Source organism: Gobio gobio, assembly GCF_949357685.1.
Source record: "Gobio gobio genome assembly, chromosome: 19".
NCBI lineage: Eukaryota > Metazoa > Chordata > Actinopteri > Cypriniformes > Gobionidae > Gobio > Gobio gobio.
This window is the reverse complement of record NC_137112.1, coordinates 1,622,983-1,639,713: the sequence shown is the minus strand read 5'-3', so window position 1 is coordinate 1,639,713 and position 16,731 is coordinate 1,622,983. Positions and strand designations below refer to the sequence as shown.

Genomic DNA, 16,731 nt, shown 5'->3' with positions numbered 1-16,731 from the left:
CACACGTGAAGGGACACACACCCGTGAAGGGACACACACACACACACGTGAAGGGACACACACACACGTGAAGGGACACACACACACACGTGAAGGGACGGACACACACACACACACACACGTGAAGGGACACACACACGTGAAGGGACACACACACACACGTGAAGGGACACACACACACACACACACGTGAAGGGACACACACACACACGTGAAGGGACACACACACACGTGAAGGGACACACACACACGTGAAGGGACACACACCCGTGAAGGGACACACACGTGAAGGGACACACACACACACACACACGTGAAGGGACACACACACACGTGAAGGGACACACACACACGTGAAGGGACACACACACACGTGAAGGGACACACACACACGTGAAGGGACACACACCCGTGAAGGGACACACACGTGAAGGGACACACACACACACACACACACACACGTGAAGGGACACACACACACGTGAAGGGACACACACACACACGTGAAGGGACACACACACACGTGAAGGGACACACACACACGTGAAGGGACACATACCCGTGAAGGGATACACACGTGAAGGGACACACACGTGAAGGGACACACACCCGTGAAGGGACACACACACACACACACACACACACACGTGAAGGGACACACACCCGTGAAGGGACACACACACACGTGAAGGGACACACACACGTGAAGGGACACACACACACGTGAAGGGACACACACCCGTGAAGGGACACACACACACGTGAAGGGACACATACCCGTGAAGGGATACACACGTGAAGGGACACACACGTGAAGGGACACACACCCGTGAAGGGACACACACACACACACACACACACGTGAAGGGACACACACACGTGAAGGGACACACACACACGTGAAGGGACACACACACGTGAAGGGACACACACACACACACGTGAAGGGACACACACACACACACACACACACGTGAAGGGACACACACACACACACACACACACGTGAAGGGACACATGATCATACCTTGAGTCTCAAACTGCTCCAGAAGGCTGGTCAGATCAGCGGCTTCAATCCCTGACAAACACACACAATTAGCATTGATGAAGTATTATCGATTTTATTAATATTTTGAATTTAATTTAGATTTTTCATTTGAATTTCAGTTACTTTTCTAGTGTGTTTTTGTCATATTTATGTTCATTTCTAGTTTCAATTGTAGTTTTTATAAATATTTAAAATTATTTTTGTATTATCCATTTTAATTTTAGTTAAAGTTTGTAATTTTGTTGTTTTGTCATTTTTATCAGCTTTCTTCTATTTAGTTTTTATTGTCTATTTAATTTATAGCTTAGGGTTAGATCAAAATAAAATATTTGTAAATATTTAAATCAAATTTTAGTTTTTTTATATGTTATTTTTAGTATTTTTGTGTTTTTGTAATTTTCATTAGTTTTTTTATAGTTTCTATTATAGTTTTTATAAATATTTTAAATAATGTTATACTTTGTTATATTATCCTTATTCATTTTAGTTTGTTTGTAATTGTCATTTTGTTTCAGTTTTTTTCTATTTAGTTTTTATTGTCTATTTAATTGCTAGTTTCTATTAATTTTTTTAATACATTTTAGTTTTTATATTTTCTGTTTTTATTTGAATTTGTTTAGTTTGAGTATTTTTTTTGTAATTTTCATTAGTTTCATAGTTTTTATAAATATTTTAAATAATCTTTTATAATCTCTATTTAATTTATAGTTTAGGGTTAGATCAAAATAAAATATTTGTAAATATTTAAATAAATTTAAATAAAATTGTAGTTTTTATATTTTCTGTTTTTATTTGAATTTGTTAGTTTTAGTATTTTTGTAATTTTCTGTATTTTATTGTATTTTATTTGTTCTAAGTTTCTATTAGTTTTTATAAATATTTTAAATAATGTTTTACTTTGTTATATTATCCTTATTCATTTTAGTTCGTTTGTAATTGTCATTTTGTTTCAGTTTTTTCTATTTAGTTTTTATTGTCTATTTAATTTCTAGTTTCTATTCGTTTTTTATAATTTTTTGTAATTAATTTTTATTAGTTTTTCTATTTTCATATTAGTTAAAGTTTGAATAATTTTGTAGTGCGTTTGTCATTTTTATTCGTGGTTTTCAATGTAGTTTTTTATTGTCTATTTAGTTTCTATTACTTTTTATATATATATATATATTGTTTTTATATTTTCCATTTAAATTTGAACGTTTTAGTAATTGTTTAGTTTTTTTTAATAGTTTGCTTATTTGATTTTTTCCATTTAGTTTTCTATTGTCCATTTAGTTTCAAGTATCTATTATAGTTTTTGTAAATATTTTAAATAATAGTTTTGTTTTAGTATTCTTTAGTATTGTTTTTAATTTTTACTAGTTTGATTTTGTCATATTTAGTTTGTATTAGTTTTAATAAATATTTTAATTGTTTTTATATTTGTAATTTTAATTTTAGTCATTTTGTTGTGTTTCTGTCATTTAAAGTTTTTTTCTATTTAGCTTTATTGTCTAGTTTCTATTATTTAAAAAAAGCTTTGTTTTCCATTTTTATTTTAAAGTTTTTAGTATTTTTGTGTTTTTGTCTGTTTTATTAGTTTGCATTTTATTTTTTCAATTTAGTTTCTATTATAGTTTATAAATATTCTAAATAGTTTATTTGAATTTTAGTTTTAGTATTTTTTGTTTGTTTGTTTATTTAGTTTCTTGTTTCATTATTTTATAATTTTGTTTTATATTTCCATTTTAGTCAGTTTTAGTCCGTTTATTGTTATTGTCACTTATTTGTTTTATCTATTTAGCTTCAATTATAATTTATATAAATATTTTAAATAATTGTTTTGTTTTTATATTTGAATTTTAGGTAGTTTGAGTATTTTTAGTTTTTACTCGTCCATTCCATACACTGTCCATTTTGTTTTGTGTTTCATTATTTAATAATCATTTTGTTTTATATTTACATTTTAATAAAAAAAATTGTCAGTTTGTTGTTATTATCATTTATTTGTTTTGTCTATTTAGTTTCTATTATAATTTGTATAAATATTATAATTGTTTTTATATTTGTAGTTTTCATTTTAGTCATTTTGTTGTGTTTCTGTCAGCTTTTTTCTATTTAGCTTTATTGTCTAGTTTCTATTGTTTTAAAAAAGCTTTGTTTTTACTTTTCCCATTTGTATTTCAAGTTTTAGTATTTTTGTCTGTTTTTATTAGTTTGCTTTTTATTTTTTCCATTAGTTTCTATAATCTGTTTAGTTTTCAGTTTCTATTATAGTTTATACATATTCTAAATAGTTTTTTATTTGAATTTTAGTTAGTTTGAGTATTTTTTAGTTTGTTTCCATTTTACTCGTTTGTTTTATTGTCTATTTCAATTCTTGTTTCATTATTTTATAATTTTTTTGTTTTATATTTACATTTTAATTAAAAAAAATTGTCAGTTTGTTGTTATTATCATTTATTTGTTTTGTCTATTTAGTTTCTATTATAATGTGTATATTATTAAATTAATTTGTTTAATTTTTTTCGGTTTCAGTTCAAATTTTAATCGTTTTTGTACATTTGTTCTGTTTTTATTATTTTAAAATTGTCTATGAAGTTATTAATTTTAGTTGTATATTTAGTTTTAGTACATACAATGAGAATGAGAAATGCTACTTACTAAGTATTTCAGTTGACATTCGTAACAATTTTTGTTTTAATGTTTTTATGAATGCTAAGCTCATCATTGGAGGTCAGCTCACCGATCTCGCCACAGCTGGCCGCAGGTTCTGGTGACCCCGGTGTGACCTCAGCGAGTCGGACCTCCTCACAGGAAACACACACATCTGGCTCTGAATCCAGCGGTTCTGCTGGGTCTGGGTGGGCGGGGCTTGTGTGTATCGCTGATGATGTGGGTTTCAAGGGCACTAAGACCGGGTTTGGAGGGTCAACGCACATGACCTTGACGGCGGGGGGGCGAGTGACCTCCTGTGGCCGGGCCGCTCTCATCTTCCCCTCAGCCGGCGCTTTCGCTCCAGAACGAGTGTTTGGATGCGGGGCGAGTGGAAACGGGTCCAGAAGGATGGGCGGCAGCTCCCTGGGAAGGTCAGGAAGCGACGGCCATTTTGTCCGATAGTCGGTCCGTTTGTCTTCCAGCGGCTGTTGGTTCTGCCTGAGGAGGCGGTACTGCTGCAGACTGAGCGCTCTGGGCTTCTGAGGGGAAGTGATGTCATCAGGGGGGATCTCCTGAACGGAGGTCAGGTTGATGGCGAAGCTCACGGTTTTCTTCGTCCGCCCGGCGCCGCTAGTTTTGGCTAAAGCGCTGCGCCGAGGTTTCCCGCTCTCCTCCAGAACACACTCATCCTGAGCCTTGGGTTCTGCGTCTGGATCCCCATCCCCTTCGCACATCACAGAGGAGCCGCTGCCTCGTCCTGATTGGTTGTCCTGTTCCTCGTACCCCTCCACATCCACAAACTCCTCCTCTTCCTCTTCCTCTTCCTCAGCGCTCCTGCAGTATGGGTGCATGAGTCTCACCAGATCTGCCAGCAGCTCATGTCCATCCTGAGGGAACACCGGGTCGGATTCGATGCGGAAGCGGCTCTGGGGGCGGGGTCTCGGGCTCTGGGGGCGTGGTCTCGGGCTCTGGGGGCGGGGTCTCAGCTGGCGGTCCGATAGCACCACCTCCTGATGGAGAAACACACAACACTAGCGGTTACACCCACACCTTCTGCTTTAGCTTCTGGGAGCGTATTACAGAAACATCTTAACTTTAGAGTCCTATCTTATCGGTTTTGGAAACCACGGCAATTTCAGTTAGGACCGCATTTAGGACAAAGGCTATTACAGAATGACATTTCCTATGTGCATAATCTTATCTTAACTATGGATAGGAAACGGGTATTACAGAAGCATCCTAACTCGACAAAAAATCCTAAAATCTGTCTTAACTTTAGGACAACCCCACTGGTGTCCTAACCAGTGTTAATTTCGTTGACGAATAATTTTCGTCAACAACCTTTTTTCACTGACGAAAACGAGACGATAACTAAATAAAAACTAGTGTTGGATGACAAAAACTATGACGAAAATCAACTGTAATTTTCGTCAACAAATAAAAACGAGACGAGAATGTTAGAGAGGGTGGATTAGGGAAGAGATCCAGTCAGAACTAGGGATGCGCGCTATACTGGTACTGGGAAAATACCGGTATATATTTTATTTCAAACAGTACAATATCATGATTTTGCTTATTTTGGTATATGCTGCTGTTCCGAAGTTCACCGCTAGATGGCATTGCGCTACACACACTGATGCAAAACCGGCAAATGTGGGGCCATAGAGGAACAAAATGAATCCAACAGTTGATTCTCACTCAACACACCCAAAACTAAAACTAAAAAACTAAAGAGAGGATTAGACGTGAAATTTGGCATTACTTTGCTTATAAAACTGCTGAAGAACCATCAAACCTTGCCAAGCATCGTCACTCGCCATTCCTGTCTTGTATTAGACATTAAGAGATCGACAGGTGAGGACATAAATCAAACCATCTAATTAAAGGGTTAGTTCACCCAAAAATGTAAATTGTGTCATTAATGACTGAGCCTCATGTGGTTGGACACCCGTCAGACCTCCGTTCATCTTCAGACACAAATGAAGATATTTTAGTGTAAATCTGATGCTCTGAAAGGCCTCCATTGGCTCAACTTTACACTCTCAAGACCCTTAAAAGACACTAAAGACTAAAGTTACAAAGTCCATCTCACTACAGCGGCTCTACAATAACTTTATGAAGACGAGAATAGTTTCTGTGCGCAAAAAAACCCTAAATAACGACTTATATAGTGATGACGATTTCAAAACACGGCATCATGAAGCTTCGAACCGTTATGAATCAGTGAGTCGATTCAGCGGTTCAGAGCGTTATGAATCAGTGAGTCGATTCAGCGGTTCAGAGCGTTATGAATCAGTGAGTCGATTCAGCGGTTCAGAGCGTTATGAATCAGTGAGTGGATTCAGCGGTTCAGAGCGTTATGAATCAGTGAGTCGATTCAGCGGTTCAGAGCGTTATGAATCAGTGAGTGGATTCAGCGGTTCAGAGCGTTATGAATCAGTGAGTGGATTCAGCGGTTCAGAGCGTTATGAATCAGTGAGTCGATTCAGCGGTTCAGAACGTTATGAATCAGTGAGTCGATTCAGCGGTTCAGAGCATTATGAATCAGTGAGTCAATTCAGCAGTTCAGAGCGTTATGAATCAGTGAGTGAGTCAATTCAGCAGTTCAGAGCGTTATGAATCAGTGAGTCGATTCAGCGGTTCAGAGCGTTATGAATCAGTGAGTCGATTCAGCAGTTCAGAGCGTTATGAATCAGTGAGTCGATTCAGAGCGTTATGAATCAGTGAGTCGATTCAGCGGTTCAGAGCGTTATGAGTCAGTGAGTCGATTCAGTGGTTCAGAGCGTTATGAGTCAGTGAGTTGATTCAGCGGTTAAGAGCGTTATGAATCAGTGAGTCGATTCAGCAGTTTAGAGCGTTATGAATCAGTGAGTCGATTCAGAGTGTTATGAATCAGTGAGTCGATTCAGCGGTTCAGAACGTTATGAATCAGTGAGTCGATTCAGCGCTTCAGAGCGTTATGAGTCAGTGAGTCGATTCAGCGGTTTGGATCGGCAAATTTCAGCAGTTTGGCGGTTTGACACGCGATCCGAATCATGATTCGACTCACTGATTCATAGCGCTCTGAACCGCTGAATAGACTCACTGATTGATAACGCTCTGAACCGCTGAACCGACTCACTGATTCATAACGCTCTGAACCGCTGAATAGACTCACTGATTGATAACGCTCTGAACCGCTGAATCGACTCACTGATTCATAACGCTCTGAACCGCTGAATCGACTCACTGATTCATAACGCTCTGAACCGCTGAATCGACTCACTGATTCATAACGCTCTGAACCGCTGAATCGACTCACTGATTCATAACGCTTCGAAGCTTCATGAGGCCGTGTTTTGAAATCGTCATCACTATATAAGTCGTTATTTAGGGTTTTTTTGCGCACAGAAACTATTCTCGTCTTCATAAAGTTATTGTAGAGCCGCTGTAGTGAGATGGACTTTGTAACTTTAGTCTTTAGTGTCTTTTAAGGGTCTTGAGAGTGTAAAGTTGAGCCAATGGAGGCCTTTCAGAGCATCAGATTTACACTAAAATATCTTCATTTGTGTCTGAAGATGAACGGAGGTCTGACGGGTGTCCAACCACATGAGGCTCAGTCATTAATCACACAATTTACATTTGTGGCTGAACTAACCCTTTAAGTTAGACATATATTTTCTTTTAACACTCGTCAACGCACATAAGATCGTATTGTTTAAATATCATGAAATCTCCAGCGTTCGTTTCAACCAGTGATGTTTAGATTTCATTATATTTGCACGCACACTATTGCACTATTTACATTCGCGAAAGACACAACCAACTGTGTTTATGTGACGACTCACTAAAGATGGACATTTTTTACATAATTGTGTGTGTATTTGACTACGGAAAAACAACTTAATTTGGAATGCGCGAGCTCTTTAGGCTTGTGTGTGTGTGTGTGTTGAACACAAAGAAAACTCTCTTAAGAGCCCCAGGTATTATGAAATTCTATAAAATCGCTCGCATGTTCAAATTGGCGAAGTTTAAAAAGACGTGGGCATTGATTTCCGTCAGCTCCCGAAACAACAGTGAAAGTGTTGAATCTGCTAATTTTGAGAGCTAGAGAAGGAGACGCGCAGTATTGCGGAAATTACTTCTTACAAAATAGTTAACAAATGCCTGATTTGATGTGATTTAATATTTGTGCCAGACCAGTGTTTATCAACTAATGCTGATTAATGTTTACTTTACGATGTTTATATAGTAATATGTTTTAGACGGTTGTAATAATGCATATTTTATCTCCTGAACTTGAATGAGCTCCTGCAACTGCAATAGAGGCGCAGACATTTCAAAATAAGAGTCCTGGTGTATTTCCAGCTTGTTTATCATTAAAAGTCACGCATTATATATTCGTTTTTGCTTGCACAATAAACTGTATTTAATTTAATTCATAGTCAGGAGGAAAGACCAGTATTTGACACATATTCAATAAAGTATCAGGGTTATAATAGTTCACTAAAATCATGAAAAAAAATCTTCATTACTTGAAATTAAATAAATTAAATTATAAAAAATAAATAAACAAACGTGTTTGAAGCTTTAGCTTAACCTGATATGGCCTACTGACTAAAGCAGAAATACAAAGTTATAAAAACTATATAGATGTTTTTAAAAAACAAACAAAAAATAAATTGAGCTCTTTCGTGTATTTTTAATGTCAAAAACAAAATGACGTCAAAATGTCAGTTCAAGTGACAGTCGGTTATGTAACGCTTAAATGCTTAATGTATTACAATTGAACTAAACTCATTAGATTTTAGGAGACTAAAACTAAAAACAATTCAGGCGACTAAAATATGACTAAAACTAAATCAAAATTTGCTAAGCTAACACTAGCAGTAGGGGTGCACCGATCCGACTTTTTCAGTCCCGATACCGATACCGATGCCTGGGCTTTGTGTATCTGTCGATACCCGATACCGATCCGATATATTGTTGAATTAATAATAAACTGTATATCTTCCACCTTATACCTTCCTTGAAGAGACTAAAGGCACCAGACTTTACTAACTAAACATAACTAAGACAAAATAACAGATGTATGTAAGGTGTTGAATTCTTATTTATTTAAAAAACAATTGTGCATTCAAATCTAAAATAGAATGTAATCTAACTTCTTTAAATAAATAAAATGTAGCAGTGGAAACAAAAAACAGTGTATTGGTCAAACATACAATAGTAATCTGACAGTTACCAAACATTTTTTACACTACAGATAATTGTTTTGGTATATAATCATATCAATATTAAAAAAGTAGCATTACAAATTAACAAATAGTCTAATTTTCTGCCATATGCAATTTAATAAAAATTTTCAGCTAGCTAATAACAACTTTGTTCTGGTTTCACCTCACTCCAGATTAAATTATTGTAGGCTAGGCCTATTTATTTTACTACACATTGTCAACAGAAATAAGATGAAATACTGTTGATAATTAAAAATAATTCTTACTACTCACTCTTGCTAAAATGGGTAAGCACTTGTGTTCTCATTTCAGTTGCGTTCTGAGTAAATTAATAAACTGATTCATGAGTTCAGTGTTGGACAGATCAGTTGTTCTGGCCAGTCGTTAAAATGATTCGGTTCAAAGGAGTCATTAGGTCACGAATCGGACATTAGCAGACGCGTTGTGTGTGAATCCCGTCTGTTAGAACATCGCGAAAGATGTCAACACACAGAAAACACTTCATAACTGGATATAATTTGTCTCCCGCTTATTGAAAGTATGCTTTATGTCAGCTGGTCAGAGAAGAGTCAATGTTTTTTGAGCGCAATTCACACCCAGTGATATTTCAAGGACAAAATTGTCCGAATGTGTCACGTGCAACATGGTTTCGGTCTTCCGAGCTTTTGATTTGGATTAATATGTGAAATATGAGAGCGAACACTGATTATTTTGAAGACCCAGAGAGCGCGCGCGGGGGAGGAGCTCTCAGATCGGTCTCTCTGTCACTCAGTCAGCGCAGCATCTGTTCTACATCACTCGTAAATCACAATAACTCATCAAATTAGGCTTTGGCCGTCAAAAACATGTCAATGCAGGAAAGACCCTGACTTTGCAGTAATACCCTCGAAACAGCGACGAACTAGTTGGCGTGGCAAGCGTGAAATATCTCCTCCACACAGCCGACTCTCTGGCTCGCTCAATGTTGCTTCTAGCATGCGACACACGTGAAGCTGACGAATGACGGAGGTTCTGCTGCGACGGAAAAAAACACCTGGATCGGCTTGTGGATCTGTTAATTTTTCCGATCCCCGATCCAGCTATTTTGTCAGTATCGCGGCCGATATCCGATCCTAATATCGGATCGGTGCACCCCTAACTAGCAGAGCTGAGGACAACATGCTAATTCATACTATCAACGTGTTTAAGCTTGCTAGCATCATGCAAAAAGTTAAAACATGATAGCAACATGCTAATTCATCCTAACAGCATGTTAAATCATGCCAACAAAATGTTAAAACATGACAACATGCTAAAACATGCTAGCAACATTCTAAATCATGTTAAAATCATGCTAGTAACATGCTAAATCATGCTACCATGTTAAATCATGTTAACAAAATGTTAAAACATGCAAGCGACACATTGAATTATGTTAGTTATTCATGGCATTCAACAACATAATAGCAACATGCTAAATCATGCTAGCAATGTGTTCAAACTTGTTACCAAATGCTAACTAATGCTAGATGTGTGCTAAAATATGCTATGTGTGCTAAAATATGCTATATGTCAATTCATGTTAACAAATGCTAGCAACATGTTAATTCATACTAGCAATGTGTTAAAACGTGTTAATTCATACTAGCAATGTGTTAAAACGTGTTAATTCATGCTAGCAATGTGTTAAAACGTGTTAATTCATACTAGCAATGTGTTAAAACGTGTTAATTCATACTAGCAATGTGTTAAAACGTGTTAATTCATGCTAGCAATGTGTTAAAACGTGTTAATTCATACTAGCAATGTGTTAAAACGTGTTAATTCATGCTAGCAATGTGTTAAAACGTGTTAATTCATACTAGCAATGTGTTAAAACGTGTTAATTCATGCTAGCAATGTGTTAAAAACATGTTAATTCACATAAGCAGTGTTAATTCACGTTAGTAATGTGATAGAACATGTTATAACCATGCTAATTAATGATAGCAACCAATTAAAACACGGTAGCAAAATGCCAATTGATGTTAGCAGTGTGTTAAAACATGTTAATTAATGTTAACAACATGTTAATTTAAGTTAGCAAAGTGGTAGAACATGTTAGCACCATTCTAATTAATGCTAGAAACCTGTTAAACATGTTAACAAAATGTCAATTCATGCTAACAACATGTTAATTCATACTAGCAATGTGTTAGAACATGTTAATTCATTAAAAAAATTAATTAAATGCTATCAACATGCTAATACATGTTAGCAATGTGGTAGAACATGTTAGCACCATGCTAATTAACGCTAGAAACCTGTTAAACATGTTAACAAGATGTTAATTAATGCTAGCAAAATGCTAATACATGTTAGCAATGTGGTAGAACATGCTAGAAACCTGTTAAACATGTTATCAAAATGATAATTCATGCTAACAACATGCTAATATATGTTAGCAATGTGGTAGAACATGTTAGCACCATGCTAATTAATGCTAGAAACCTGTTAAACATGTTAACAAATATTAATTAATGCTAGCAACATGCTAATACATATTAGCAATGTGTTAGAACATGTTAACCCAACGCTAATTAATGGTAGAAACCTGTTAAACATGTTAACAAAATGCTAATTAATGTTATCAACATGCTAATACATGTTAGCAATGTGTTAGAACATGTTAGCACCATGCTAATTAATGTTAGAAACCTGTTAAACATGTTAACTAAATATTAATTAATGCTAACAACATGCTAATACATGTTAGCAATGTGGTAGAACATGTTAACCCAATGCTAACGAATGCTAGAAACCTGTTAAACATGTTAACTAAATATTAATTAATGCTAACAACATGCTAATACATGTTAGCAATGTGTTAGAACATGTTAACCCAATGCTAACGAATGCTAGAAACCTGTTAAACATGTTAACTAAATATTAATTAATGCTAACAACATGCTAATACATGTTAGCAATGTGGTAGAACATGTTAACCCAATGCTAACGAATGCTAGAAACCTGTTAAACATGTTAACTAAATATTAATTAATGCTAACAACATGCTAATACATGTTAGCAATGTGTTAGAACATGTTAACCCAATGCTAACGAATGCTAGAAACCTGTTAAACATGTTAACTAAATATTAATTAATGCTAACAACATGCTAATACATGTTAGCAATGTGTTAGAACATGTTAGCACAATGCTAATTAATGCTAGAAACCTGTTAAACATGTTAACAAGATGATAATTAATGATAGTAACATGCAGATACATGTTAGCAATGTGGTAGAACATTTAGCACAATGCTAATTAATGCTAGAACCCTGTTAAACGATGTTCTTCCGCTAAAAGCATCCAGTTTTATTTTTTTAACCGCAAGAATGTTACATAGTGTGCCTTTAAGTCACTATTGTTACTCATTTTCAATGGATTTTAAAAACTATTGGTCAATTATTCGGTTATCGGACACGTTTTTAAACTTTTGCATCTGTTAAAGTCCAGTATGGGCTGTCCTCTAGATACAGCTGGACTGAACACACACACACACACACACACACACACACAGTTTCTCTTCAACAAATAACAGGATAAAGCAGAGGAAACTCACTTTTCCTGACTTTGAGGCGGGCTGGGAGAGGCATGGATCCGGTCTGAGATCCCGGAGCTGCGAGGGAAAGGTGGGACAGAAGTGAAGGAACTATATCTGCTTTACATCAATGAGAACTTGAGGACCATTAGACTGACCGTGTGGTTTGGACCCTTCCGAATGGAGAAGATCTCTGCGTCTGGCAGGAGGTCAAAGGGCGACAGCGTCTCCACATCCACACTGTCCAAAATCTCACTCAGCGCCGACAGAAGAGACGCCTCGCTTTCCACACTGTCAGTCAGAGTCTTCTCCTGAAAGAGGGATAGAATGGAAGGATCCAGGCTTCCGTGGAGAGCATCAGAGAGCCGTCCCACATCCAGATCAAACTCAACCTGTGGATAAATCACAGAACAACGCTGGACGCACTCATGATAATGAGCTCCCACTATTCCCACTCATCCTGGAATCACATGTGTAAGAGAAGGCCATTCCCAGTTCAGATCACACATGGGTATTAATAAGATTACTGTGAACAGTGTTTACATTATGTTTGGCCAAAAACGTAAACATAAAAATGCAGTTTATATTGTGAACAACACTTGTGACCTTCACTATGGTGAAAACAGTCAAAGCTATAGAGGCTCGTTTCCACCACAGAATTCAAAAATATCTGAATAAAATAATATTCTGAGTTTATATCTTGCAATTCCGAGTTTATAACTTACAATTCTGAGTTTTTCTTACAATTCTGAGTTTATATCTTGAAATTCTGAGTTTATATCTTACAATTCTGAGTTTATAACTTACAATTCTGAGTTTGTTCTTGAAATTCTGAGTTTATAACTTACAATTCTGAGTTTATATCTTGCAATTCCGAGTTTATAACTTACAATTCTGAGTTTTTCTTACAATTCTGAGTTTATATCTTGAAATTCTGAGTTTATAACTTACAATTCTGAGTTTATAACTTGCAATTCTGAGTTTATAACTTACAATTCTGAGTTTGTTCTTGAAATTCTGAGTTTATAACTTACAATTCTGAGTTTATATCTTGAAATTCTGAGTTTATAACTTGAAATTCTGAGTTTATATCTTACAATTCTGAGTTTATAACTTACAATTCTGAGTTTGTTCTTGAAATTCTGAGTTTATAACTTACAATTCTGAGTTTATATCTTGCAATTCCGAGTTTATAACTTACAATTCTGAGTTTTTCTTACAATTCTGAGTTTATATCTTGAAATTCTGAGTTTATAACTTACAATTCTGAGTTTATAACTTGCAATTCTGAGTTTATAACTTACAATTCTGAGTTTGTTCTTGAAATTCTGAGTTTATAACTTACAATTCTGAGTTTATATCTTGAAATTCTGAGTTTATAACTTACAATTCTGAGTTTATATCTTGAAATTCTGAGTTTATAACTTACAATTCTGAGTTTATAACTTACAATTCCGAGTTTATTTCTTACAATTCTGAGTTTATAACTTACAATTCTGAGTTTATAACTTACAATTCTGAGTTTATAACTTACAATTCTGAGTTTGTTCTTGAAATTCTGAGTTTATAACTTACAATTCTGAGTTTATATCTTGCAATTCCGAGTTTATAACTTACAATTCTGAGTTTATATCTTGAAATTCTGAGTTTATAACTTACAATTCTGAGTTTATAACTTACAATTCCGAGTTTATTTCTTACAATTCTGAGTTTATAACTTACAATTCTGAGTTTATTTCTTGAAATTCTGAGTTTATAACTTACAATTCTGAGTTTATATCTTGAAATTCTGAGTTTATAACTTACAATTCTGAGTTTATAACTTACAATTCTGAGTTTATAACTTACAATTCTGAGTTTTTCTTACAATTCTGAGTTTTTCTTACAATTCTGAGTTTATATCTTGAAATTCTGAGTTTATAACTTACAATTCTGAGTTTATAACTTACAATTCTGAGTTTGTTCTTGAAATTCTGAGTTTATAACTTACAATTCTGAGTTTATATCTTGCAATTCCGAGTTTATAACTTACAATTCTGAGTTTATATCTTGAAATTCTGAGTTTATAACTTACAATTCTGAGTTTATAACTTACAATTCCGAGTTTATTTCTTACAATTCTGAGTTTATAACTTACAATTCTGAGTTTATTTCTTGAAATTCTGAGTTTATAACTTACAATTCTGAGTTTATATCTTGAAATTCTGAGTTTATAACTTACAATTCTGAGTTTATAACTTACAATTCTGAGTTTATAACTTACAATTCTGAGTTTATAACTTACAATTCTGAGTTTATAACTTACAATTCTGAGTTTATATCTTGAAATTCTGAGTTTATAACTTACAATTCTGAGTTTATATCTTGAAATTCTGAGTTTATAACTTACAATTCTGAGTTTATAACTTACAATTCCGAGTTTATTTCTTACAATTCTGAGTTTATAACTTACAATTCTGAGTTTATAACTTACAATTCTGAGTTTATAACTTACAATTCTGAGTTTGTTCTTGAAATTCTGAGTTTATAACTTACAATTCTGAGTTTATATCTTGCAATTCCGAGTTTATAACTTACAATTCTGAGTTTATATCTTGAAATTCTGAGTTTATAACTTACAATTCTGAGTTTATAACTTACAATTCCGAGTTTATTTCTTACAATTCTGAGTTTATAACTTACAATTCTGAGTTTATTTCTTGAAATTCTGAGTTTATAACTTACAATTCTGAGTTTATATCTTGAAATTCTGAGTTTATAACTTACAATTCTGAGTTTATAACTTACAATTCTGAGTTTATAACTTACAATTCTGAGTTTATAACTTACAATTCCGAGTTTTTCTTACAATTCTGAGTTTATAACTTACAAATCTGAGTTTATAACTTACAATTCTGAGTTTATTTCTTACAATTCCGAGTTTATAACTTACAATTCTGAGTTTATAACTTACAAATCTGAGTTTATAACTTACAATTCCGAGTTTATAACTTACAATTCTGAGTTTATAACTTACAATTCCGAGTTTATAACTTACAATTCTGAGTTTAAAACTTAAAATTCTGAGTTTATAACTTAAAATCCGAGTTTATATCTTGAAATTTCAAGTTTTTATCTTAAAAAAACTGGTTTTATAACTTAAAATTCCGAGTTTATATCTTGAAATTTCAAGTTTTTATCTTAAAAAAACTGGTTTTATAACTTACAATTCCGAGTTTATTTCTTACAATTCTGAGTTTATAACTTACAATTCTGAGTTTATAACTTACAATTCTGAGTTTATAACTTACAATTCTGAGTTTATAACTTACAATTCTGAGTTTATATCTTGAAATTCTGAGTTTATAACTTACAATTCCGATTTTATTTCTTACAATTCTGAGTTTATAACTTACAATTCTTTTATAACTTACAATTCTGAGTTTATAACTTACAATTCTGAGTTTGTTCTTGAAATTCCGAGTTTATTTTTTACAATTCTGAGTTTGTCTTGCAATTCTTCAAGTCAGAATTTGATTTTTTTTTTCAGAGATATATTATATATATATATATATATATATATATATATATATATATATATATATATATATATATATATATATATATATATATATATATATAACGACGGAAACACAAAATATTAGAGTTACTAGTACTACAATAAAGCTGTAGATACTGAAGCTTGCAATTTTATAGTAGAAACAATGAATGAATATAACTAATGCTACCATTATATATTTTACTATATTTTAATAGTTGACTGAACTTAAAATAAATAATAATAACCAGAGAAGAAATGCATAAATAAAACATGAATAATTCGTTTTAATTTAGTACACTAGATGAGCTTAAAGTTTACAGGTAAGGACTAAAGAACCAAACCGATGAGTGAGTGAATGACAGACAGGTCAGGTGTGTGTGTGAGAGAGGTCAGGTGTGTGTGAGACAGGTCAGGTGTGTGTGAGACAGGTCAGGTGTGTGTGAGACACGTCAGCGTTAATATCTGACCTGGAGGAGAGACGCTTCACCGAATAATCCATTCATTCATTTAGAATAAGCAGAATAAGATTCGTCTGATTTCATTCCTTTAATGGCCTTTCATACTGATTGAGACCAGAATCTATCAGACTCTCAGTGATATTACCACCTTTATGTTCTTAAAATAAATATATTTTCATTTTTACAGTTTATATGTGAACATAATGTTTCAGCCTAAATGCAAATTCCGGTGTATGCTCATCTAAACAGATGAAAATCCGAAATTGTGGTTC

General features: G+C 34.2%; 1 protein-coding gene across 1 annotated transcript in view; it reads right to left on the bottom strand.

The window, feature by feature from the left end:
- LOC307143523 (uncharacterized protein) overlaps nucleotides 1-16,731 on the bottom strand; it is a 29,773-nt gene that overhangs the window by 12,712 nt on the left and 330 nt on the right. The window contains exons 2-5 of the mRNA XM_079845160.1: nucleotides 12,619-12,852; nucleotides 12,482-12,538; nucleotides 3,771-4,692; nucleotides 1,028-1,078 (exon numbers count right to left, since the gene is read on the bottom strand). Of these exons, the coding sequence (XP_079701286.1) occupies nucleotides 1,028-1,078; nucleotides 3,771-4,692; nucleotides 12,482-12,538; nucleotides 12,619-12,852 (1,264 nt within the window). The remainder of the gene's footprint in view (nucleotides 1-1,027; nucleotides 1,079-3,770; nucleotides 4,693-12,481; nucleotides 12,539-12,618; nucleotides 12,853-16,731) is intronic.